The sequence below is a fragment of the Vanessa cardui genome, chromosome 14, assembly GCF_905220365.1.
Source record: "Vanessa cardui chromosome 14, ilVanCard2.1, whole genome shotgun sequence".
Classification (NCBI taxonomy): Eukaryota; Metazoa; Arthropoda; class Insecta; order Lepidoptera; family Nymphalidae; genus Vanessa; species Vanessa cardui.
Genome location: NC_061136.1, coordinates 1,966,267 through 1,991,998, shown reverse-complemented (window position 1 = coordinate 1,991,998; position 25,732 = coordinate 1,966,267). Strand labels below are relative to the sequence as shown.

General features: G+C 32.3%; 1 protein-coding gene across 1 annotated transcript in view; it reads left to right on the top strand.

Annotated features, from left to right (window-relative positions):
* Positions 1-19,998, top strand: part of LOC124535444 — a 94,856-nt gene extending 74,858 nt beyond the window's left edge. The window contains exons 6-9 of the mRNA XM_047111660.1: positions 5,133-5,268; positions 6,738-6,871; positions 15,709-15,910; positions 19,556-19,998. Of these exons, the coding sequence (XP_046967616.1) occupies positions 5,133-5,268; positions 6,738-6,871; positions 15,709-15,910; positions 19,556-19,641 (558 nt within the window). The 3' untranslated portion in view covers positions 19,642-19,998. The remainder of the gene's footprint in view (positions 1-5,132; positions 5,269-6,737; positions 6,872-15,708; positions 15,911-19,555) is intronic.
* Positions 19,999-25,732: the final 5,734 nt, after the last annotated feature.

Genomic DNA, 25,732 nt, shown 5'->3' with positions numbered 1-25,732 from the left:
TAAGCCCATTGCAGGCTGTTTATAGTACCGCACATTTTAGACTAAAATTATTTTAAAATGCATACTAAGAATACATTTCTCGGTTGGCGTTTATTCGGTACAAAATGTTGAACAAAATTGGTGTTGTCCAAAACAGATGCAGGTAACCATTTATCATTTACGTTATTGTTAACAACATTTACCTACATTTCTCTTTGAAATAATTAAATTCTTAGTTGAACTCCTCATAACGGTGTAAGGCATAAGAGACTAAGCTGTTTTTCCTTACAGTAATAATGCTATCATGCTTTGAATGGTCATGGAATACATACTTATAACTAACATATGATATAGAAAAGTAATAGGTAGAAGAAATAGATACATGATCAAATAAATATAGTAATTGTAAATGGTAGGGTTTATTTGCATTTTCTTCACTTTTTGCAATTCGGTCTGGGTAGGTACCACCTACTCATCATATATTATACCACCAAGCAACAATACTTATCATTTAATGTTATGTTCCTTTTAGTATGATTCAGTGTAAGCAAAGTATATAAAATTTGTGCATTAATGGTAATTTAATATGTTAATGGTAGGTTGGTACCACCTGATGGTAAGTAATCTGCCCATTGATACTGGCTTCGTAAGAAATATTAATCATTCCTAACAGATGCTGTCCGCTTAGCCCGTCCCGCCTGTATCTTCAATTAAATGAGTTAGTTGTGTTACAGTATGTACTTAAATTTTAGATATAATTGTTTTAAGGCATTTTGCAAATACTTATCATTGCCAAGGCAAGCATTCGCCACAAACTAAAAACATATTACAGACACGTGCGAATTTCTGCGCAATGCGAAATGTACTTTTTCGTCGTCTGGTTATTCGTTACTTTCACTCGTAGCACTTTCATTTTCTGGCATGTGTTCTGTAAGCGCGCTAACTCTTGTCTCTTGAAACGTTTTCCAAGATACACAAAGAACCCTCGCTTCAACGCGTCTGAACAATATTCAGTAATAGACCGTAATTGTTTTGTTAAGATCCTTTGTTGCACTGACATTTTGGATTAAACAATTAATTGAAATTCCAGATATGATACACTTAAATTTATTCAAGCCCTCTGTCAAGACTCAAAGCTGCTTAAACATTGTTTATATGCAAATCCTTCGGTTCAGTCTGGGTAGTATGTCCTCTCGTATACTAAAATAGTATAAATCAAAGTATCTGCATATCAAACGTGGACCAAATCTAAAGCAATAATGTGAATAGGTTCTAAGGGGGCGCATCTAAAACTGATCTAATATTGTCATGATGATATCGTCGATGATTTCGGTCACGGTGCGATCATATCCTCAAGAGAGACCATCTTACTATGCAGAATATATTTGTCCCACATGTGTGTGAGCAAATACGCTATATATTCCATCACACTGATAACCCAATGGGCAAATTCGACACGATTGAAAAGAATCCAAGTGGAGGCATGAGACTGTACACTCTTCCAGGCTTTGTACCGTTACTGAGAATTTTATCGTCGGGAAACCCCAAAAATGTTATTGGGTTCAGGCAGTCCTAGCAGTCTAGTTAATATCGTAATTATATGTTCAACCTTGAGTGATATTTTAATTGATCAACTAACTCTAACAGAATCATTACAATTATAACATAAAATTATCATATTATAGTTTTGAATTAGAGAGATACTGGCATATCATGCATTCATGCATTTCTAAATTCAGTATATAGCAATATACTGAAGGTAGAAATGCATGAATGAAGTAATATACAATGAATTAATTTAATTTTCTTTCTGGTAGGGCTTTGTGCAAGCCTGCCTGGGTAAGTAGCAACCATTCATCAGATATTCTACCGCTAAACAACAGTACGCAGTATAATTGTTTTCCGGCTTGAAGGGTGAGTGAGCCAGTGTAACTACAGGCACAAGAGACATAGCATCTTAGTGCCCAAGGTTGGTGGCGCATTGACGATGTAAGGAATATTTAACATTTCTTACAGCGTCATTGTCTATGGTTGATGATAACCACTTACCATCAGGTGGCCCATATGCTCGTCCGTCAACCTATACCATAAAAAATAGCAAATGGCAATGTACGATATATGTATGGTAGTGAAAGAGACAGACAGTCAGACGGAGCTACATCCACATTTATAATATTAGTATAAATTTTAAGGTAAAATTTGTATTTAATGAGAAAAATATCACATAACGATCCAAATGTATTTCCATTATCCACTAACGAAATTTAAATTTATGTCTAAACATAACTGAGTTCTATTAAGATTTCATGAATGTCTAGTTAAAACTTGGTCCAGGTTATATAGTGTCATTAAATGCAGTCGTCTCATGCACGCTAGCTTAAATTAATGAGCGGGGATGTTTTCATCGTATTACTCATATAAATGTACAGTCAGAGTAGGAAAACCTTCGTCGGTTTTCAAATTAATTCCTTTATCAAGTCTTAAACTCTTAGCACCTTTTGAATCTAAACATCGAATCATTGCGACGCAATATGTCATTCTCGATCGTTAAAGTATATTATCGCTCATACTGTGCACACCAAAATAGATCTTAAGGTGACAAACCTCTTACCCCGACTGTACTTGCAAAATTGAATAGATTATTTTTTCTTTATTCAACCACGACGCTTAGAAGAATTACATAGTTAGTATGTTTATATGCTAGGACTTGAAGGGTAAATATTTCAACTATCTTACAAAATTATAAACATTCTTGGATAAAATCAATGAATAAATAATGATATCTTAAATGTGATCTCTTACACAAATGAAATAGGCTGTCTCTCTCTAAGTTACCTTGCTTATATGACTTTTAGACTATAAGATAAATTATTAGATAAATAAATATTGGACAACATTACATACATTACTCTCATCCCAATCTAAGTAGCTATAGCACTTGTGTTATGGAAAATCAGAAGTAACGACGGTACCACAAACACACAGACCCAAGACAACATAGAAAACTAATAATAATCTACATCGACTCGTCCGGGAATTGGACCCTGGACGTCGGAGTGGCGTACCAATGAAAAACGGTGTACACACTACTCGACCACATAGGTCGTCACATGAAAGATGAAGGAAAATGTATAGTATTTATTGGTATATATTATGTATTTCGTTGCTTCACATTTAACGTACGCCCATCATCACATTAGGTTTTTACATACAAACAGTAACGACACCTTTTTACCAACGAACTCACTACTGGTATTAAATTAAAATAATCTTAAATGTTTTATTTCATAATCCTAATCTAATTAAGTCCAATTAAGAGAACTGACGACAGCATCAAAAATAAAACGAATCGTATATTTTACCTCATTTCCGTAATGACGGTGGACTTTTCGGCTTTACATTTGATTCAAGTAAAAAGAGCATTCGGGTTTTAAAACGGGTCTGAGAGACCTGGGCGATTATAAAGAATCTCGCGTGTACAATAACTAAAGGGTTATGTCAAAAGAGTTCGCACAAAACACCTAGATCATGCTTGCGTGTTACGAAACGACTATACGAGAATTTTCACAAGAGTAAAGCCATATTTCCCCGTCCAAATGCTGGCAGATGTTCATAAATTTAACCCTTTACTAGTTCTTATTTCAGACGCTATAATAATTTGATGGGTCATTTTCCTTTGTTATACTGTAGCGAACGGGTTAATCCGTTATAATATAGTTTTACTATATATAAAAAAAAAAAAAAAAACAAAAATCTAACAACAAATTTTGGTACGAAAATACTATAATATAACTACATAAATTTTGGACAACATCAAATTCTCTGATCCCAGTGTAAGTAGCTAACGCACTTGAGTTATGGAAAATCAAATGTAACCACGGTACCACAAACACCCAAGACAACATAGAAAATTAATGAACTGTTTCTACATCGACTCGGCCGGGAATCGAACCCGGGACCACAGTGACGTACCCATTGAAACCAGTGAACACACTACTCGACCACGGAAGTCGTCGAATTCATTATGTATTAAAGTGATTACAATATTGAATTTGGGATTCTTAAGACCTATTTTCATTTTGAATGAGATTAATCACAAACATAATGTTGCTCTTATTTTAAACAGGTAGGCAATCTGGCAAATTAACCAACCTTGAAAATCAAACCTAAACATATATAATATGATTTATATTGCTATTTGGAGACTAACTCAATAATGAATCAAAATAAAATGAAAACACACTTTTCTTGGTGGTAGGGCTTTGTGCAAGCCCACCTGGGTAGGTACCACTCATTCATCAGATATTCTACCGCTAACAACAGTACGCAGTATTGTTGTGTTTCGGTTTGAAGGGTGAGTGAGCCAGTGTAACTACAGGCACAATGACATAGCATCTTAGTTCCCAAGGTTGGTGGCGCATTGACGATGTAAGGAATAGTTAATATTTCTTACAGCGTCATTGTCTATGGGAGATGGTGACCACTCACCATCAGGTGGCTCATATGCTCGTCCGACAACCTATTTAATAAAAAAACACATATTTCAAAATTACCTTATAAAAACATAAAATCGTAAACTTTAGTATTTAGTTAATTTAGTGCTAAATTTGTCCGGATGTCTTAATTCACTGTAACTTTCAAGGTACGCTTTATAAACATATAACGTTATTTTAAAAGTACATTGTACATATTTGTTTATATTGCCTTAAGCTTATAAATAAATCTTACTGTGATATACAAATGCTGAGACAACTTAATATGAACTATAATGGACTCAATCCTACTAATTCTACTAATATTATAAAGTAAAAGTTCGTGAGGATTTAATGAATGTATATTTACTTCTTTGGATTTGCATGAAATTTTACAGTAATAAAGGTTATATATTAGAATAACATATTGGCTACAATTTATAATGTTTCGGTCATACTATAACAATACATTTAAGTACCACATTAGAAATTTCTAGAATAATCAGCGTTTCTTTACTATATTGTCCATGCATTATATACAAAAACCTTCGTCTTGAATCTATCTATTTTAAAAAACCGCATCAAAATCCTGTAATTTTAAAGATCTAAGCATACTTAGGGACAGACAGCGGTAAGCGACTTTGTTTTATACCATGTAATGATAACAATATTTGTCCACAGCTGGCCAGATCAAATCAGAGTCAGGTAGTGCTAACTCGAGTCAGCTTCGGTCTCTCCGGGAATTTCAGCTGCGAAGTCACAGCTGACGCGCCTTCTTTCGCAACGTCGATCGTGTCAAACACAATGGATGTTGTGGGTAAGTTACCAAGTATACTAGCGACCCGCCCCGTCTTCGCGCTACAACACTGATACTAAATATACTACAGAATTTGTTTATTTACGACATCCTTACAAACTTCCAAAATTACCAGTGTTTCTTTACTATATCGTCCAAAAAGCCGCATCAAAATCTGTTGTGTAGTTTTAAATTTTTAAGCTTACTAAGAACATAGGGACAGAGAAAGCGACTTTGTTTTATACTATGTCGTGATGTTTTTGAAATTAGAATACAAATCGTTTATATTTTCATCGTATTTTGTCATGTTATATTTGCACATTTGACAAGACCCTTGAGAGTTGTTCGTGAAAAAATTATATGATATCCGTTGGGAAATTTTGAAGCAAAATAAATTAAATTTTTTTGTTTTTACTTCGACAAAACTTATTCATATTTTCACCTTCAGCTAAGTGTTGAACTTTGTCAAAGGGCTGTTTTAGCCGAGAGGTCAAGTTTGTTTTGGTATTCAAAGATGTCTAGAGTTCATTGAACTTTAAACCTGTCCTGAATTAAATAATTTTAATAACATTTCCGCATGCTATGCATACTTTACTTTAATCTATAAGGACAATACATCAATGTATCATAAAATCATAACATATTTTGAATATGTCTATAATAAATAAATAAATAAATAACCATGAGACAACATCACATACATTACTCTGATCCCAATGAAAGTAGCTGAAGCACTTGTGTTATGGAAATCAGAAGTAACGACGGTACCACAAACACCCAGACCCAAGACAACATAGAAAACTAATGGTAGTCTATATCGACTCGGCCGGGAATCGAACCCGGGACCTCAGAGTAGCGTACCCATGAAAACCGGTGTACACACCACTCGACGATGGAGGTCGTCAAAATCATCAATGATATTATAGACATATGCAAAAGTGGCTAGTTACGCTTAACATGCTAACTGCAACAGGTCTTGATAAAGTTTGATCTGACTTTGATATTAATAAAAAAATTATGTATCAATGTGATATGTTATTGATGTTCACTTATATAAACATTTTAATAGTATTTTAAAATATAGACTGCTGTTCAGTTTTAAGAAATTCATCAACTTTTATGTACGTATTACGTGCAGGGTGATTTATTATGAAAAGTTGCGCTTTGAATATGATAAGTTGAGATATTATGGTAAAATCAAATTTTCTATTCTACATCTAAGAACATGTTATCTTAACATAAAAATAGGTGTTAGGCATTATTTGGTTGGTTGTTATATAATTATATGATAATCATTATTCAACATGTTTTAATTATTTTTATTAAAGGTTTGGGTGAAAATTTGTACATGAATTTGGTCATATTATTTTTGTTAGTATGACAGTATAAAATATATTTAATTCACAGATTGAATCGCCGATAAGAATATGTAAGAGATAAACGTATTGTTAGTAAATAAATTGCTTATTCTGTTCAATCTTTTCTCGTAGTTCTACCGCCATCCTCGCCAACGATTCACACAAGCCAACATTATTACATGCCGGGCGACGTGCTGAGAGGCAACTGCACGTCTGGACCTGGCCGCCCCCCCTCTGAGCTTACGTTCTACATTAATGATATAGCAGTAAGTATATATACCAGCAAATATATATACCACTAAGTCTTTATACCTGAATGTTTTGAATATGTGAATCAAGCATATATGAAATATCCATCCTTAATTTATGTTAAGATTATACTAAGGACCCACCCCGGCTTCGCGCGGGTCCAATGCTGATACTAAACTTACTACAGATTACAGAATGTTTTACAACGTTCACAATTTTTCAGTCGTTAGACAATCCAAACCGCCATGTTTTTGTGTTTTAAATCCATATTATTTTCAAAAATATTCATTGAAATTACGTACTTTATGGGTCCATAATGATCTATGTTAAATGCACTATGTATTTAAGATACTTAATCGGATCATGATAAATGCTGTATTGCTTAAAATTGCTTTATAAATAAGCTATTATTCTATTAAAAAGTAAAGGGAAATATTTTTATTATTACACGTTATTGTGGGGTTCCAAGAAAGGTCATACTTTTTTTGTCTAAGACGTAACTCAAAGGCGAACGAAATCACAGGCGAAAAATAGTCAGCAACAAAAACTTTACTGTGCATTAATAAAAAATATCGAAAGATTGTGGATTTAAAAATATTAGCCTATAACATTTTTTTAAATATTTTTGTCATAGATAAAAACCGTACTCATGACTTTACCTTAAAGAGCAGATATATGCTGACTTTTTTTAGTACAAAGTTTAAAGTATCGCCTAAGGTTTAGCCAGCGTCAGTTATAATATATGTGATGCTATTTCGTATACCAAAAAAAAAAAAACGTTTAGTCATCTAGAAGAAGAAGATGTTTGTTTTAATTCTATTTATAAATTATAGATAAGTTTACCTTAAATTAAATATTGCATTGGCATTAATCAAATTTAATTTGATCCCAACGACCCATATAATTTATTAATCAAAAATAATGAATTTATCATTAATAGAAGTAATATAATTAACAAAGAACCGAAAAATAAAAGGGGTGCCCAGTTAATAAGTTTAAAATATAATTTGTAGCAACTTGTCGATTCAGCGTTTCCGGAAGGCGCTTTCCCTTACCGATCGCATAATTTCGCTGAAATCCAATTTAGCTCGCGAAAAGTTTATTCACTATAACTTCTTATAGCATCAACATTTAATTAACACTTTATTCATATGCCCGAAGTAAATCCTTAGCGCGGCACGGTTAAATTTCTATACAAGTTTTAATTCAAGCGGAGCTGGCTTGTGGCATATTTTGCAGCGGCTCCGAGATTTACGTTTCGGTCTCGAGTTTGCTTATTGTTCTGGTTAGAATTTGTAGCGCTGTTTCTCAGCGACACTTCCACACATTTCGAGAGAATGCCACTAGAAATTAAAAGAGAAACAATAGCCGAGACGGTTCCTCGGTCTTTCTCAGCGAAAGAGTAAACAGTTGACTTTGTTACGAACTTACGTGAACTGTTCTTGGTGCTCTCTTCCATTAATTTCAAAAGAACTATAAGACTCTTTGATTTCATTTAAAAGTTTCGAGTTAATAATACTTAGTGTACAGTGAAACCGATAAGCAAATTAAGATTCTTAACAGGATTACTCTTATAAAAGTAACGAGAAACAAAACATAAATATAAAACTGAGGATATTCCGATCGAAATCGAAAATGGTTACAGTGCAAATTGTGACCGCAAGGAATAGCGTGGAGTGACATGAATACTGCTAGCGTTTCCCCGTTGAATCGTAATTCCAATTATGTTGACGAATAATAAACCAGTCCTTTCACGAGTAGATGCATTAAAACGGGTGATGTAAGTTTTGTAAATCTTTTCAGTCTATAATTTATATTCGCAATTGAGAAACTATATCTTGGTGATCATATTGAATTTACTTGGTGGCAGGATTTTTGTGACCAATTTTGGTTAGTTCGGTGGTACTACCGACTGCAATATTCTACCGCCAAATAGCAATGCTTAGTATGTTTATGGTTTAGAAGACGAGAATATAATAACAAGGCATATAAAACTGACACGTAAGGAATACACATAATTATTTCAGCACTAATCTCTTGAGACTGTGGTCTCTCGTCTGTTTTATTTGTTGGCTGAGGTGTTTTTATTGAAAACTAAAACTAAAAATTAGTGTCATCACTTATGATTTAGTCATTCATATTATAATGTTACGGGTTCAGAGTATTTACTGACAGTCCATCTGCGACCACATCCGCTTATAAGCGGAAGAGGGGGGGGGGGGGTAGAGTATGCGGATGTTTGGAACATCTTTACGGCGTAAAAGTAACCTATATGATATTCCAAAATGTAATCTATCTTTGTGCCAAATTTCATTTCGATTTGTTCAGCTGTTTTGGTGTGATTATGTAACAAACATCTATAAGAGTAAGATTTTTTTTAATTTTTTGCAATGTCAAACTTCACAAACCTTATCAATACACTTTTTTTACATTAGCTATTGCTTAAATAAATTTAAATGGAATTATTATAAATTCATTACGAAATATTTTCATATTTTTCATTTCATTTACAATTAAATAAAGTTTCAGCTTTGAAAAACACTGCGTTTGACAAGGTTGCAAATCAATTGATCTGCCTTAAATATATAGCTGATAACTCAATAACACGTGAAACTATTGTCAAATAAATTACAGAATATGGCAAAGATTATAGCATAGGATTGAATGATGATACATTTTCGACGCTGGTATAGGCTATGTTTATCATGGATAATGAGTTTCGTCCGCAATGGACGGTCTGTAAGCGTCAAATTAAGTGCTTGTGAATTGCGCTTTAGATATTCAAAATAGCGTACTATGTTAGCCTTACAATACCTTCGTCATTAATATTGATTAACATAAATTAAACAACAGTTACTTTTCTATATTATATTACAGACTAACCTTTTTTTTTCATACTGGTGATATTTATAAGTTTTCAAAACCTTCGGTAACCTTTTTCATGATAGCGATAAAATAACTTAATTGTAGTATTCAAAATCGATATAAACCTTATTCTAGTAAGCTTTTACACACTTCTAGATTTGTATTAAAGGCAAATCAACCATGGTTTCGGTACGTAGATTCTACTGTGAATTACCAATAAAGAACTGATTATCCCTTTTCAACATAAATCTAGAATAGAAAATAAATATTTTTTTTATCTTAAAATATTCTTTTCATTAAAAGTCGTCTTGTGATTTGGCGAAAGCGTATCTAATATCCTTTTACCAATATTTTTATACATTCGCCTTACAAATGTTTAATCATTAGTAAGAGTTATATTCAGCATAAATAACGTTCCTATGCCAAAGTGGTGCTAGTACGAAAAGGTTTCTTTTGTAAAAGGTTGAATATACCACGTATGAAAGATAAATAGACGAAACATAATTCTCTGTCTCTGAGTCCTTGGCAATGATCCAACGTGATGTTAGGGTCAGCTATACCTTCAACCGGCAAGGTTTAAGCTCGATAGAAAAACGTGATATAAATTACATACAAATTACATGTAATTACCTTCAGAATATGTGGTTCTTACGTCTTTTCGTCATTGTCTTAGAATAGTAGTAACACACAAGTACATTGTCTTATTTGACGTTTTAGGAGTAATTGTAACTGTCGTAATTTTTTCGCTTAGGATTTGTCATGTACTAATAATTGAACATATATACATACTGCCAGCTATTATACGTTTTAGTAACAGGATCACAGGAAACGTTAAATAGCTTTTGTGTGCTGAAGGATATTACAACACTAATGACTTTTTAGTTGATTGCTCACCTTGAAAACAAGATGATCACCTTGAGGCTGTTTCAAATAACAAAAGTATGTTAAATTCAGAACCTGTGGTAGATTTTTGATATCGAATAAAGATTCTTGACGTTGACTTGACTATGACTCTTTTTGTTTATTTGTTTATTCTTTACCGCAGTGTACATAGCATATTGAAGGTTGGGTCTCTCTAGTGAGCATGATACATCTCGTGTCAGAGGACCCACCCACTCTTCCATAACATGCTGTGTTATATAAGCAACCAATGAATAAACAAACTTTTAAAACATTACAAAGTGCATGTCTCTCTCTCTCTCTCTCTCTGTGCGTGCGTGCGTGTATGTGTGTGTGTGTGTGTGTGTGTGTGTGTGTGTGTGTGTGTGTGTGAGTGTATAAATCATTGATGTACATGTAGTGTCTGTGTTTTTATAGATACAAAAAAATGTTTACTTCCTACGAACGAGTTAACTAGTTTGACTAAATCTAAAATGAGTAAGATAGCTGGTGAATTTTAACGCCTTCAAAATGTTTATCATAGATAATGAGTTGCATAACCAGTGCTACGGCCTCTGAGAACAACATTAAATCCGCTCTCAAAATAAGATGATTCTCTTTAGAGACTTCAAAATAAATATGTATTTAAGAGTAAAATATGATTCTAACTTGGAAGATGTCACTAATAACGACTTAAAGAGAACTTTCCAAACAAAGTCAAACTCTAAACAAACGAAATATTGAAGCATTAAGCTAAACTGGACTTTAATATTATCGTCTAATTTTTGACGAATATTGAACAATTCTTTAAATTCGTATATTTACTTATTTCATACTTTTTATTTCATATATAACAAAAAAATTGGTATTTCACGACTGTTTACGAAAATTTCATAATAGCGTAATGACCAAATGGAATCGCTTTAATTTTGCTTTTTCAATACAGAATTATGACACGATACACGAGCACAAAATTACGTTGCTTTCAGTGAGAACGTGTATTCGACCTTTAGGAAGTCTGTTTATCATAATTAATGAATAAAGTCCGTTGCTCTGGACTTTGGACGTCAAATTAAATGCTATTTGCTGGAGGAGAGTTTTATTTTAACAATATTTTTTCATTAACGCAAACTTTTTGATGTTTTATTACTTAAATAAAATTGTCTCTTTTCAATACCTTATTAGCATATGTGGGTGCAGATCCCGAGGTATTGGGTTTGAATTTCTGGTTTGATCAGCAAGTTTTGTTAACTTATTCTATCAAATCAAATCTTCAGTAGCTCTCTAAGAGTAGAGTCATTAACCCCGTGCCTGATTGCTCTTTTAATCTTATAGCATTGCTCCCTCACCGATATATGAGGTTGTGAGAATACATCATTGACACATACAAGTATATATTTTCGCACACACGTGTATAATATTTCATAACTAACTATTCTTTGATTACTGTAGAAAAAATGATTCAGGAACAACAAATAATAAAAATATACTTCTACTTCTTGTACTAGTGTGATATGCAGAGATATCAGTTTTTACGAAAAAATGAATTTATCTTAGACTTAGTAGGAACATATATCGTTTTAAAAAAGAGCGTCTTTGTAATTAAAACATCCAGTAAAAATGTCTCCCAAAATGAATCGTTAAAATATCACTAAAAACAAGTGCGATTTATTTAAATTAAATAATATTAGTGTTTGATTTTTAAATCTACAAATTTATAATGAATATCATGTATACTTAAGATGAGTTTTTTTATTTTATATCGAAGAAATAGCTAGCGACGATTTGACTTGTAACTTCAGATATCCAGTTATGTTCATTTACAAGCCATTTTAAATTTCTTTATATATTGTATATTATAAAATAATAAGATTGTTTTTATCCTCTATCAAAATACATTTAATTTTATTTTATCTATTTATATCAACATTATTGAATACAAAAGTCCAAAAAGACATTTATTACAGAAATATTAAATTTACAATTTGAATGCGAGCAAAATTATCAAGTATTACTTTCATAATAATGTTATATACTTAAATCTTCATGAAAAGGCTGCATCTGATAAAAGTATCTATATATAGTCTAGTAATTCTTTTCAGTAAGGCATTTCAAAAACCTTTTATTTTATATAAGCACAAAAGTACGGGAATATAAATAAATATTACATTTATAAATATATAATGCTTAAAATTACATTTATTTATTTATAACGCTCTAGGTGAAATTTAATATTGCAATAACATTGAAAGGAAACTTTAAGCTCCTTACTGAATACGCCCGTAAAAGTAATGATGTAATAGCGACGATTTCGAGTGCTGAACAGCGCTCTGGAACAGAAATTTCTTAGCAGATACAACTTGTGGAATTAAACAAGGATCGTAAATTGACATCTGAATGAACAAAATAATAATAACAGCCTGTTAATTTCTCACAGCTGGGCTGCTTAAATGGTGGATTTACATGTGGCAGAATTTCGTTGAAATTATACACATGCAAGTTTCCTCATTATGTTTTCCTTCACCGCCGAGCTCGATATGAGTTATTAAGACAAATTAAAAACAAGAAAATTGAGCGGTGTTTGCTTGAGTTTGAACCCGCATTCATCGGTTAAGATGCACGCGTTCTAACCGCTGGGCCATCTCGGCTGACTAACTGAACTAGCTTTCAACTGGGAATTATTTCATACATTATCCACCGTTCTAGTCGCTTTCTTTTAAACTTCAAAATTACAATTACTTACTAATTATTACTAATATACTTCATAAATAGTATTATTTAAAAAAGTAATATTTAATCATGCACATTTTTTTGTAACAATTTTTTTTTAAATTTGTAATATGTAACGTGACGTTAGCAAATACATATATTTACTTTTTATTTACATTTAATTTTTTCACATTAATTTGAAGTCTACCCTTTAGACAAAATATTTATTCAAGCCTTACCTATTTTTTAAAGTTCCCGAGAAAATATAAGGCATTAGATAATCAGCTGTTAGCATTAGGTACGTGAGAGGATTTACACTGTGATCTCTTTATGGATGAGAATTTTTGCTTTATATATTATTCAACACTTTTACGCGTTAAACCTCTTTTATATAAAACCTTTTTTCTAAAAAAAAAAATATGACTACCTAATAACTGTTTTACTTTTGAATAATGCAATGAACATTCTATTTAGAACCTGACATTAAATGATACAACGCTTACTTTTTGTTAAGCTTAAATGGATATAGGCATTAGCCTATCATCTCTTTCAACGTCAACAATTGAAAGAGATGGGAGATAAAAGGTATCCTCTGTCCTTTTCTTTGTGTTTGTATGTAAAATTTCATGATTATCGGTTAAGTAATTAAGCATTAACCCTTCGGGTGCCTGGTGGGTAAAACTTACATGGCGTGCCTGGTGGGTCTGTGGGACCCGGTAACAAAATGCTTGTTTTTTACTTATTGTATTAGTCAGAACGCCAAATAATGTGTTTATATTTATTTTAGAGCTGTTTAGTTATATGAATTAAAAATAAAGTGAAATAAAGTTCTTCTACAAAGTCATATTAAAAAAATTAAAAAGACTCTAATTTTACGTAATAAAAATAAACACTTATGTTTAAATCAACAATATTAAACATTTTAATTGTGACCAACAATCAGACTTCACATTAATTTAAGACACTAATTAATCAACTTACAAACTATTATATTTTGATCTAAAAGTAACAAAGGTATTGCTTATAACTTATCAGTATTTATGTGACAATTTTCGCAAACGAAAATTGCGTGTTCCAAGCAAATATGACTTGTGCAAGAGATGTATGTAATGTATTTAGACTTGAGACATAACATGACATTTTTCTACCAGCATCATGTCTTTTGGATGGTGGCTCTGAGGGTTCCCCTAAATGAGAGCTGATTCTGTTACGTAAAGTATTTGTATGATTTTGTTTCTTTCAACTATTACATCGTTTAGTCTGATGTGGAGCAGTCAATATCACGCCCATTTTTTATAAAGTTCCTTCTAATTGTAATTGTATCAGAATTGTTTAACATATTACTAACTTTTTTGTTCATGCCAGTAGTGTTGAGAATCCAGAAATAATAATCAAGACGTTTATATATTGATCTGTGACCAAAATTACATAATGGCTGGGACATATAAATCACTTTCATTTGGTTGTGTATATGATATCACTGTTATTTGGTTCGTTATAGACTTTTACTTCTTCGTTGTCATCATCAGAATCATGTGTCTGACTCACATTCACTTTCATCAAAATTTACATCCTCATCTTCATTTTCTTCAAAATTTCTCTCTAAAGCTTGGCGAATTTCATCATTTATTAATCGCCCAGCTGTTATAACTGTATTCATATTTTTTCTACAAATAATTTACCACCCAATATAAATTAAAGAGCCAAAACAAAAATAATAGCTTAAAGATTAAAAGTTACGCCGCGTGCCTGGTCGGGTCCCTGAGACCCAAACGCATATAAAAAGCGTGTTGTTCGGATGGGTGTACGTTGTGGACAGCGGGAGAGTTGTCAAAATAGCCGTTAGTTTGTATCGCGAAGCTACTCGGGAGTGCAGCGGGTTTGCTCCAAAAATTTAAAAGTTATCGTTGATTTTTTGAAGTGACGGGTCTGTCAGACCCACCAGGCACCCGAAGGGTAAAATGGGTAATGGACATCAAAATGTTCTAAGTGATATTAATGACCAGCTGATGATAAGGAGCCAACAAAACCCATGGGCATTGTCATTGTTTAAGGAAGTAAGATGTCATTTCCCTTGTAATGTAGTTAAACTGACACTCACTTTTCAAATCGGAACACAACAACGCCAAGTAGTTCTATATGGTGGCAGATTGAGTGGGTAGCCAGACGATTTTTTTATATGACATATTTTCTGTATTAAAATAAGTTCGCCTACTTAACATTCAAGCGGTCGAATGAATCATCGACCAAAATCATCACAAAATTACATCAGCTTAAAATACTTATGATAGAAAATTATTACCCGTTAACATCAAAACAATCCAAAAAAACTGATACACTTTCGGGGTTAAGGTTATTCCATGTAATGTAATATCTATTAAATTCAAAACTTTGTTCTCAGGTAACACCAGGAATGTACCAAGTACAGCCAGCTCCGGAAGGTCTATTCCGATCGGAGCTATATGTCCAGATCCAGTTATGGCCGGCGCATTACGAGAGAGGGGCGCCGATCCTCAGGTGCGAGGCCAAAGTGGGGGACCTATATCGGGACAACTCAGCCGTTGCCCTGTATTCAGCTAACAGTGACCCCAAAATAGAGAGAGGTAATTCTTTTTTTTATGTAATAATTATATCCGAGATGTGAGCCGAGATGGCCCAGTGGTTAGAACGCGTTCAAACCCAGGCAAGCACCACTATATATATATGTGCTTAGTTTGGGTTTAGAATTCATCTCGTACTCGGCGGTCAAGGAAAACATCGTGAGGAAACCTGCATGTGTCTAATTTCATCGAAATTCTGCCACATGTGCATTCTACCAACCCGGATTGGAACAGCGTAGTGGAATATGTTCCAAGCCCTCTCCTTAATGGAAGAGGAGGACTTATTTCAACAGTGGGAAATTTACAGGCTGTTACTAATTATATCCGCATAATACATATATTCAAAATTTTTGACTTCCAGACGAGATTATTTATCAGGTTTCATATTTATAATATTGTCTCATGAACAAAAATATCACATATAACGATTTATTTATTTTTTAAAAAAACTATGTTTATTTGAAATCTTATAAATATATACAACATAGCTTACTAACATAAAAATTAATAACATTAAATGCTTAAATACATACAAATATTAACTAAAACTATTTACTATATAAATCCTGACAGCGTGGAATCGTGTTAAGAATGCTAGCAGCATTTCCCCGTTGAATCGCAATTCCGATCCTATGGATAAAAAACGACCCAGCCCTTCTGTCACCCTCCACTTATAAAGATGTATTTTAATTGTATTAAACTAATATAATGCATCTAAAATGTTGGAACAGAATTTCTTACTGTTTCTTCTCGGTATATACATTTTAAATCAGTGGTACTTTAACTTCCAATATAATTCTATAAAATTACGTTTATTAAAACCTATTCGAATAAAGTAAATTAGAATTAAGATATTTGATACTACCCTTACGAAATAGAAGAGATAAAATCAAAATCAAAATAAACTTTATTCAAGTGGGCATTTACAAGCACCTTTGAATCGTCATTTAACAATTAAGTGAAGCTACCACCGGTTCGGAAAGTAGATTTTACCGAGAAGAACCGGCAAGAAACTCAGTAGTTACTCTTTTTCAACGTAGATAGCTAAAAGTGTTATGTAAAATAATAAATATGATGCTCAAATACGAAATTATAGTTTCCTACACACCAAAAAATAATAGGGTCGCATATTATAACAATCATGATTAGTAAGGATTATCCACCTATCTATAAAATTACTTTCTCCTTTTGTCCTTTTATATCTATTTCTTAGAAATTTATAGTATTAAAATTGAAGTAGTAAATCCAGAGTTATAAGGTCATTCTATGTCCCAGCAAAAGAGATCGGAGACAAAAGCTTTGGCTTCGATTTTAATATTACTATTGTTAAATTTCAACAGAGGCACTAAGTACTAAAAGGCATTATGCTTATAAACGAAGGCCATAATTAAGACCTACCTAGAAATCCTGTGTTGACCTAGATAACCTTTAAATGCGCTTGTTTAACTTCAGTTTTATTAAAACTGTTTAGCCTATTATGAAACAAGTGTTTTGATGTTGTTTTGAAAAGAATTTGGCTCTAAAAGCAAAAAAAAAATCTCATTTTTTTTTGTTGTACTTTTCAATCAATTTAATGGTGTAATTTTACACTGTTGTAGTCAGCAAATGAAATATCAGTTTTGGAATAAAACGGAAATAATCGTCATTATTTTTAATGATGTTTTATGTTTGTAGATGATTTATTTAAGTATGATTTCAATATATTGATTTCAATCGAACAAACGAAGAAAACAAATCCTAGAAGAACATAAATAGATCAATATAATTTAATAATACATGTGCATCATATAATAAATATAATAATTATGGCGTCAATATATTACTAAACACTTAACTTGAACAAAAAAAAATCATGTAATTTTACAAAATAATAATGGGAGATAATACTTCCAAATTAAAAATACATTTTTTATAATAAGTCGTATTAAAAACAATATACATATATAAGATGGCGATATGGCCGTTAGACGACAATTCATTCCAGAATCATAAAGTACTATTCGATTAATATCTAACATTCAGTAATAGGCACTTACGTTCTACAAAGTAACATTACTAGCGACCATATTCGTTTATGGCGTCCATCAAGAAAATAACTTAGGAATACAGAAAAGTGATACTTATAATCAGATAAATAAGTCTCTCAATGGTATGGCAAATATATGAACAGGAAGCCATAGTAATAATATTACTGGTTGCAAAGAGGTCATTGAGGCTCAGTAAATTATTGCTCCCGCCTCATTTGCGAAGACAATTTCCTCTGCGTACAAAGTATCGCTGTTAGGGAATGATTTTAACTTGGCTCATGTCACTACATTGTAAGAATTAACAGGGCAGCTATTGTAAGCTTCGACTGAGTTTCATAATAACTTTTTTTATGGAATAGGTCAACATTGCCCATAGACAATGACGCTGTAAGAAATATTAACTAATCCTTATAATGCCAATACAACCAACCTTGGGAACTAGATGTTATGTCCCTTGTGCCTGTAGTTACACTGGCTCATCCTTTAAACCGGAAAACAACAATATGGAGTATTGTTGTTTGGCGGTAGAATAACTGATAAGTGGGTGGTACCTACCCAGACACAAAGCCCTAACACCAAAGCTGAATAATAAAATTCTTTATGAATCTTCATTAAATATACCGTCATTTTTATTTTATACTAATTATATAAATGCAAAACGAACTGTCTAATTGTTTCTGTCTTTCCTAAACTACTGAATTGGTTGCCAATATATTTGGTTCGAAGCAAGTTTGAACGTAGGCGTTTTTTTTTTATACTTTGATTAAGTAAAACTTTAGGTGTGAATGCAAGTGTTTCAAAGGTTTGAGTCATATTCTTCAATCGTCGCAGACAATGTCACGGACTCAGCCAGTCGTCCATATTTATTTTTATTTGGAACAAGAATTTCGAAATCACGCCGCCATGTTGCTTTGTTAATGACTTTTTATCGCTATACAATAATACTTATATGTTGATTAGTTTATATTATTGCATTCCACATTATATGTATAGTTTTATATAGTAGTATTTGTGTAGTTGGTAAATATTATAGGTAAACAGCTTTAATAACTATATACTAAATATAAATACAATGAAATAACGAACAAAATAACTAGCTTTCAACTGGGAATTATTTCATACATTATCTACTGTTCTAGTCATTTATTTTAAAATTAAAAAAAGTAATATTAAATCATACACATTTTTTGTAACAATTTTTTTTTGTATTTGTAAAATGTCACGTGACGTTGCAAATATATACATTTATTTTTTTCATATTATTTTAGGATATTCAACCTTCAGACAAAATATTTATTCTAGCCTCAAAAATGTAAATACAGTAACATAAATATTTATTTTAAGTGTAAGTAGGACCTAAGACGTAATCTTAACTCAACTAAACCATATATGTTACATGGTGTTCAAATAAGCTAAAAGTTTTAATGAGTAAATATTAATGTATCATGTGATGTCTTTAAGTAGTCAGCTTTATGTTTGTTCTAAAAACGACACTCGAATGAATTATTCGTACTGCAGAAAATCTATCGATACGATCAGAATGCGGTACAACTTCAAAGCGAATTCGGCTACATTCCATATTCAACTTCAATTTTATTCAATTTTTTTTTCTCTGTTGCAGTGACGTCGCCTGGTTCTGGAGCCAAACTGCACGCGTGCCAAATCCTCCTACTGCTCCACATTATTGTGTGGGCTAACAATACATAGGCATAATGATCATACGTGTACTCAAGTGCTATTTCATTCCAATAAGGTGTAATAGAACGAAAAAGAAAATCGAATCAACCAATCAAATTACAAGATTCTATTATTCGTTCTATGACCTTGATTATACAGTTCCGATTGGTTGTTTTAAATTTATTATTTCTTTATTCTATACGCCTTACTGGATTGAAGCAACACTTATTATAAATATTAAAATAGATATGAAATAGATGTATTCAATTCTGGTCAAGAGATAAGGGGAAATTAAAAATAGTTAACTGTACCTAAATGAGCTAATAATTATACCAAAGAATGTAAAGACTAAGGATATTGTTGATTTAATACAAATTATATGTCGAATTGTGTGTTTTAATTTCATCCAACAAATAACCCCAATTTTTTATTCAATAGCAGCAAAGATGAAAGAACTGACAACTAAGTTCCAAACTATAGTTTAATTACATATTGTATAAGGTTCAATACTCAAAAATGGGATCTCTTGTCTATTGCTGATTTTCGGTCTATATAAAGACAACCTTATTTAATGATAATGCCTAAAATTTATTTTTAGTTTCACACCTATTATTATCGGTATATTATCAACAATCGGAAATCATTTTGATTATAATATATTGAGTTTTGAACTTTGAGTTTGACAGTGCGTATATCGTCTCTTCCATATATTTCCATTCACTATCATATTCTCATTTCTTTCTTGCACGTGTCATTTCTCATACAATCACTCGTACTTTCAACTTTGAGCCACATTTACACCTCACATTCTTCCAATACGACATTTACGTTTCCATATTCCATGCCACGATAAACTGCTTCCTTTCAGTTTGCTACTTTCAAATTTACCCACGCACTTACTTTAATTTAAATATCAGATATACATAACTAGAATATAAATAAATATCATATAATATAAACATTTAATTATAACAGACAGTTCTAGTTACATTTGACCTTTCTCAAAACATTTGATAGTACACGATAACACCTGGGGGTCTTATATATTAACTAATATAAACCAAATACTGACAAGGCCGTATCAAGCGCCGCTAATCTGATAAATGTCAAGTCAGGAAGAGACGTCATGTAAGGGAGAGCGCGTAAGTCCACGCATGTCAAGATGGTGTCAAGTTCGTGCCAAGTAAGGGAATCAACGTGCGTGGCAAGATGACAGCTTACAAATGTGTCGGGATTCCTTGTGTAATAGGGATGCCAGTAATTCTGTTTTTCCCGGACAGATACACTAAAACTATCGATCAAGTTCAAATTTAGAATATATATATATATATATTTTTTGGAACATGTTGTGGTCAATGTTCTTTGTTGAAGATACAATATAAAGCATTACTTATATCATGAAAATAGTGAACCTGGTTTTTAAATCGATCTTGATGTTCATTATGTCCTCCATTTTATCTCTAACTTGGTTTTTTTACGTACATAATATTGTTGTTATTTATTTTATCTCATATATATAAGATAAATCAAAATCAAATTCATTATTCTATACTTTTTAATTGCTTGTTATCTGTCGTGATATATAGGGTCTTTGGCATTTTTTTTGTAATAGACTAACACAGGGTTCTGCCCCATGGGCTTGAAATTTACAGCTTCATAACTACGACGCAGTCAACAAGAGGGCTAAGTACAAATAACAGTAAGGAAATAGTTACCAAATTCAAAAAGTATTCTCACCTAACCTACGTCATCGGTTATAAGCTAATAATTAATGTTCCTCTAGTCTCATTAAAACCGGTTTGATCCAGTTCCACCCAGTTTCCAATAAAATGCACACTAGAAGACAAATTTAATCATTTAAGCCTCTTTACTTCGTTGCAAAAGCTTTTAAACATAGAATTTGAATATAAAATCGCTACCCAGGATACAGGATTACCTAATGTGAGTACGCACGCCTTTAAATTGGTAATGTTGACTAAACTGTAAACACACTTGAAATAGAATTGTATGCGAAATAGCAATGTATTCAAAAGGCTATAAATAGAGAACCTATTAAAAATAATGTATGTGTCACGGAAAGGCCGGTAGATGAAATATAGAATTCGATAAAGTAGATGAAATTGAAAATATACGTAAATCAAAATATATATATATATATATATATATTCATCTTATTTATTATTATATAAGAAAACCTTAAACTCTTAGTACCTTTTGGAACTTAACATCAAATCATTGCGACGCAATATGTCATTCTCTATCGGTAAGGCAAATTATCGCTCATACTGAGCACACGAAAATAGATCTTAAGGTGACTAACCTTTTATTACTCCTACATAATATACACACACAAACAAATAATGAAATGGAAGAGAGACAGCATGACGCTATAAGAGAGCTATGTTGTTGTGATCTATGTTATTGTGATACTATCTAGAAAAATGATCATCAGTATTTTTATATACTTGACGAAGAATACAGAGCAAGATGGCCCAGTGGTTAGAACACGTGCATATTATCCAATAATTGCGGGTTCAAACCCCGGGAAGCACCACTGAATATTCATTTGAATTATCTTGAACGCGGCGGTGAAGGAAATCATAGTGTCCTCACTACCCTGCATGTGTCTAATTTCATTGAAAATCTGCCACATGTGGATTCCACCGACCTGCATTGAAACTGCGTGGTGAATATGCTCCAAACTGTTCTTCTCCTTCTCATTCTTCTCAAAAGGGGGAGGAGGCCTTAGCCCAGCAGTGTGAAATTTAAACGCTGTTATTGTTGGATCAGAGGGTACAATTATTTATTCTATACTATTTTATGGACAAACACTTCATTCGAAATCGTAGTTAAATAAAACCAGAAACTGGATCACATTCAAAGTAAAATAATGTTTTCTAGAATATAAATCTCATTAAAACTGATTATTCACATAAAAGTCGAAATAAAAAAGTTTCGAAAACAGCGGTTATTTGGAACTGTAAATGAACATCATCTGTATACGATGGAAATGCGATTTAAAAGTTCGCTAGCAACGCTCACACCAAATTTATTGCATTCCGTGCAAACAACTCGTTTTCATATTTCAACTTTGCACTTACACATCAGTTGATTTTATTTAGATTTTGACGATTGCTTTGATTATACTGTTGGACTGAGAGCCAGTAAACGGCAGACTTACGGTATTATTAGTAGCAAGCTCCATATTACTGCCAGGTATACTGCTTCACCTGCTGTTGGTAAAATGGAGGGTCACTATTCCCATCAAGGGTTCCTTTGAGTCATTTAGTCGAAAAGCATAAAAATTTACTTTCAAAACGTAATCGCAGCGAGTTTGCCCTTTTGATACCTCAAAATATATAAAAATATATGTAGAAAACTTTAATGGCGGACACTTACTCTGGACGCTTCTATATTTTTTATAATTTCAAAGCTACTTAAATTTGACAAAAAGATACATTATTTCAGCAAAGCTGAAATTTATATATATTATTCTACCTATATTCTATCAGTTCAGTACCGTAAGTCTGCCCATCATTGGCTCTTGGAATATTTCGGTTGAAGACGACTATGTTTTGATGGCATCGTCTATAATAATGGATCATGGATGTCATGTGTCAGTCAAAAAAGTAACCTGTGTCCTTGCTTGGAGTTGAAGTTGGGTCTATACCGAATTTCATCAAATTGTGTTCAGCGGTTTGGTCATGAAAGAGCCACAGACAGAGTTACTTTGACGTTTATAACATGGAAATATAGATTGAAACAAACGTGAAGGCATGCTTCATTGAATGCATTACTAGTATATAATAAAATAGTTAAGCCGATACATTCTTTAACCATCTGTAAATTTTCCCCTATTTTGGAACTTCCATTACTTGGCTCCAATGTTGGTTGTGACGTGCCAGTATTTCATCTTGTGGTTTCCTCGGGATGTCTCCCTTCACTGGCAAACACGATGAACATGAGCAAGATGAATTATAAACATAAATTAAGCACATGAATACAATTGGTGAACGTCAATCTTAGCTTTAAATATTAGTGTTTTGTTTACAAAAGTTATCACAAAAAAAACTTATTTTTTGTTTTTGGTTGTTTTTATGGACATTTTTATGACAATATAGCTCTTATCCGCGTAATTTCGCTCGGGTATAAACTAACTCTGGTTGGTTATTTTGACGAACAGAAATGGTAAAATTTTTGTTCCAGTATGTGTAATGCGACCGGTATTATAGCTGCTTGTGTTGATAGCATCATAATTTGGGGAATCCAAGTACGCCTACGTGAGGGCTCAGCGACTTTGTTCATAAGGGTGTCTGCGAGAACGTATTTTTGCTTCCATTATTTTCCGAATGGTTTAGAAAATCTTTGAAGAAAAAATAAGTTTTTAGAATTGGTTAATATAAGAACATTCAAAGAAAGAGTTATTTATCACTTAGAGTTATTGTATACACAACAAATTTAGAGTTTTATGTTGTTTAGTATATTACAAAATAATTATTGGCCTTACCCAAGAGGCAATATTAGAATCAAGCCAAGTTAATAATGTTCCCACGGCTGCAAAGCCAAACTATTTGCTTATCGGTGTAACGACGTAAGAGCCCGTCCGTTAAAATTGTTGAATATAATTAACGTGTTATACTTTTATACGTTTTTATAATTTACAAATAGTTTTACGTTCTCATATTAATATAAATTAACTTGATTAAGATGATTGTGACAATGATAATAATCGTTATTTTTTTAGAAATACCTTTGAATTGAAATTATGTTATTTATATGTAACTGGGAGCAGGACTTTTTTGGAAGCTCGTCTGGGTAAGTACCACCATCTCATCAGATATTCTACCGCTAAACAACAGAACGCAGTATTTCGTATTCCGGTTTGAAGGGTGAGTAAACTACAAGGGACTTTTTATCTTGGTCCCAACGCTGGTGGTGACTTCCCATCAGGTGCCTCATTTCGACATTCAAACTATATCATAAAAATTAATATCAGTAATATAATGCTCTGCTAATGTATATTTTGTCTCTTACCTCCTTTTTAATCCAAGATCTGGATAGTCAAGATTTGCAGTCATCAGCAAATAGTTATTCAGCAAAACCGATCAGTTATATATGATGCGGTAGGAATTGGTATTTATGTTCAGGTCCAGCGTTCAATTTCTAGTCAAATATTCGCTCGAAATGAATTTTAGTTTTCATTTCTTTCAATTTGAAAAATGGCTTTTCTATGTCACATTTTACCAAACGTGTGGTGTATTTTTGCTTTTTTATTATTTTCATATAAAAATATTTTGAAGGAAGTTTTTGGTCCGCATAACCCTATATGAAATATAAATATTCTGTTTGTGTTAAATATTTAAAAATGTTTAAGCTTTATGCTTAAATATTTTATGATATATGTATTGATAGATTAAATAATACCTAATGGATGGATGGAGAATAATATAAATAGAACAAAGATGATTCTAAAGTACTAAATAGAAGTTCTTAATTTTCGGGCAAGATACATAAATGTTTTAATTGGTAAAAGTAGAGTATAGTGTGTAAGTGGTAGAAATTCAGGAGCTTCTACTGCTGAATGTGTTGACGATGTTTTAGTTGGAATTTACAGTGCAATTGGAATTGCTTGAGTCAATTATATTTTTATTTAATTTTTGATGGTCGAAATAAAGAAATGCGACATTCTGATATTTTATTAAATAGGATAAAATGCATTCAAGATCTGAGTCTGCGTAAATAATTACAAGCAATACGCGTGTTTGGTGAAAGGCAAAGATACCCACGCTAGGACATTATCTTAAAGTTTAAAAATTGGTGGCAAAATTTCCCTCAAAATAACAAGATTTATTTTATAAATTAATGAATAAATTTCAATAAAATAATATGGATAAATATTCATGGTTTCATAATTATATAGATTCTTGAATTAATGACAAATTAATTCACCAAACATTTCTAGACTAATAGTGCGTGTCGATGGCAGAATAATTTTAGGCAGCTCGTGTAAACAGTTGAATGATCAGTTTTAATTATCATCACAAAGGCTATGTTATATCGAACTCTAAATAATTAGCTGGGAATTAATTGGCTTGTAATAACTAAGCTAGGTTATGTTAGC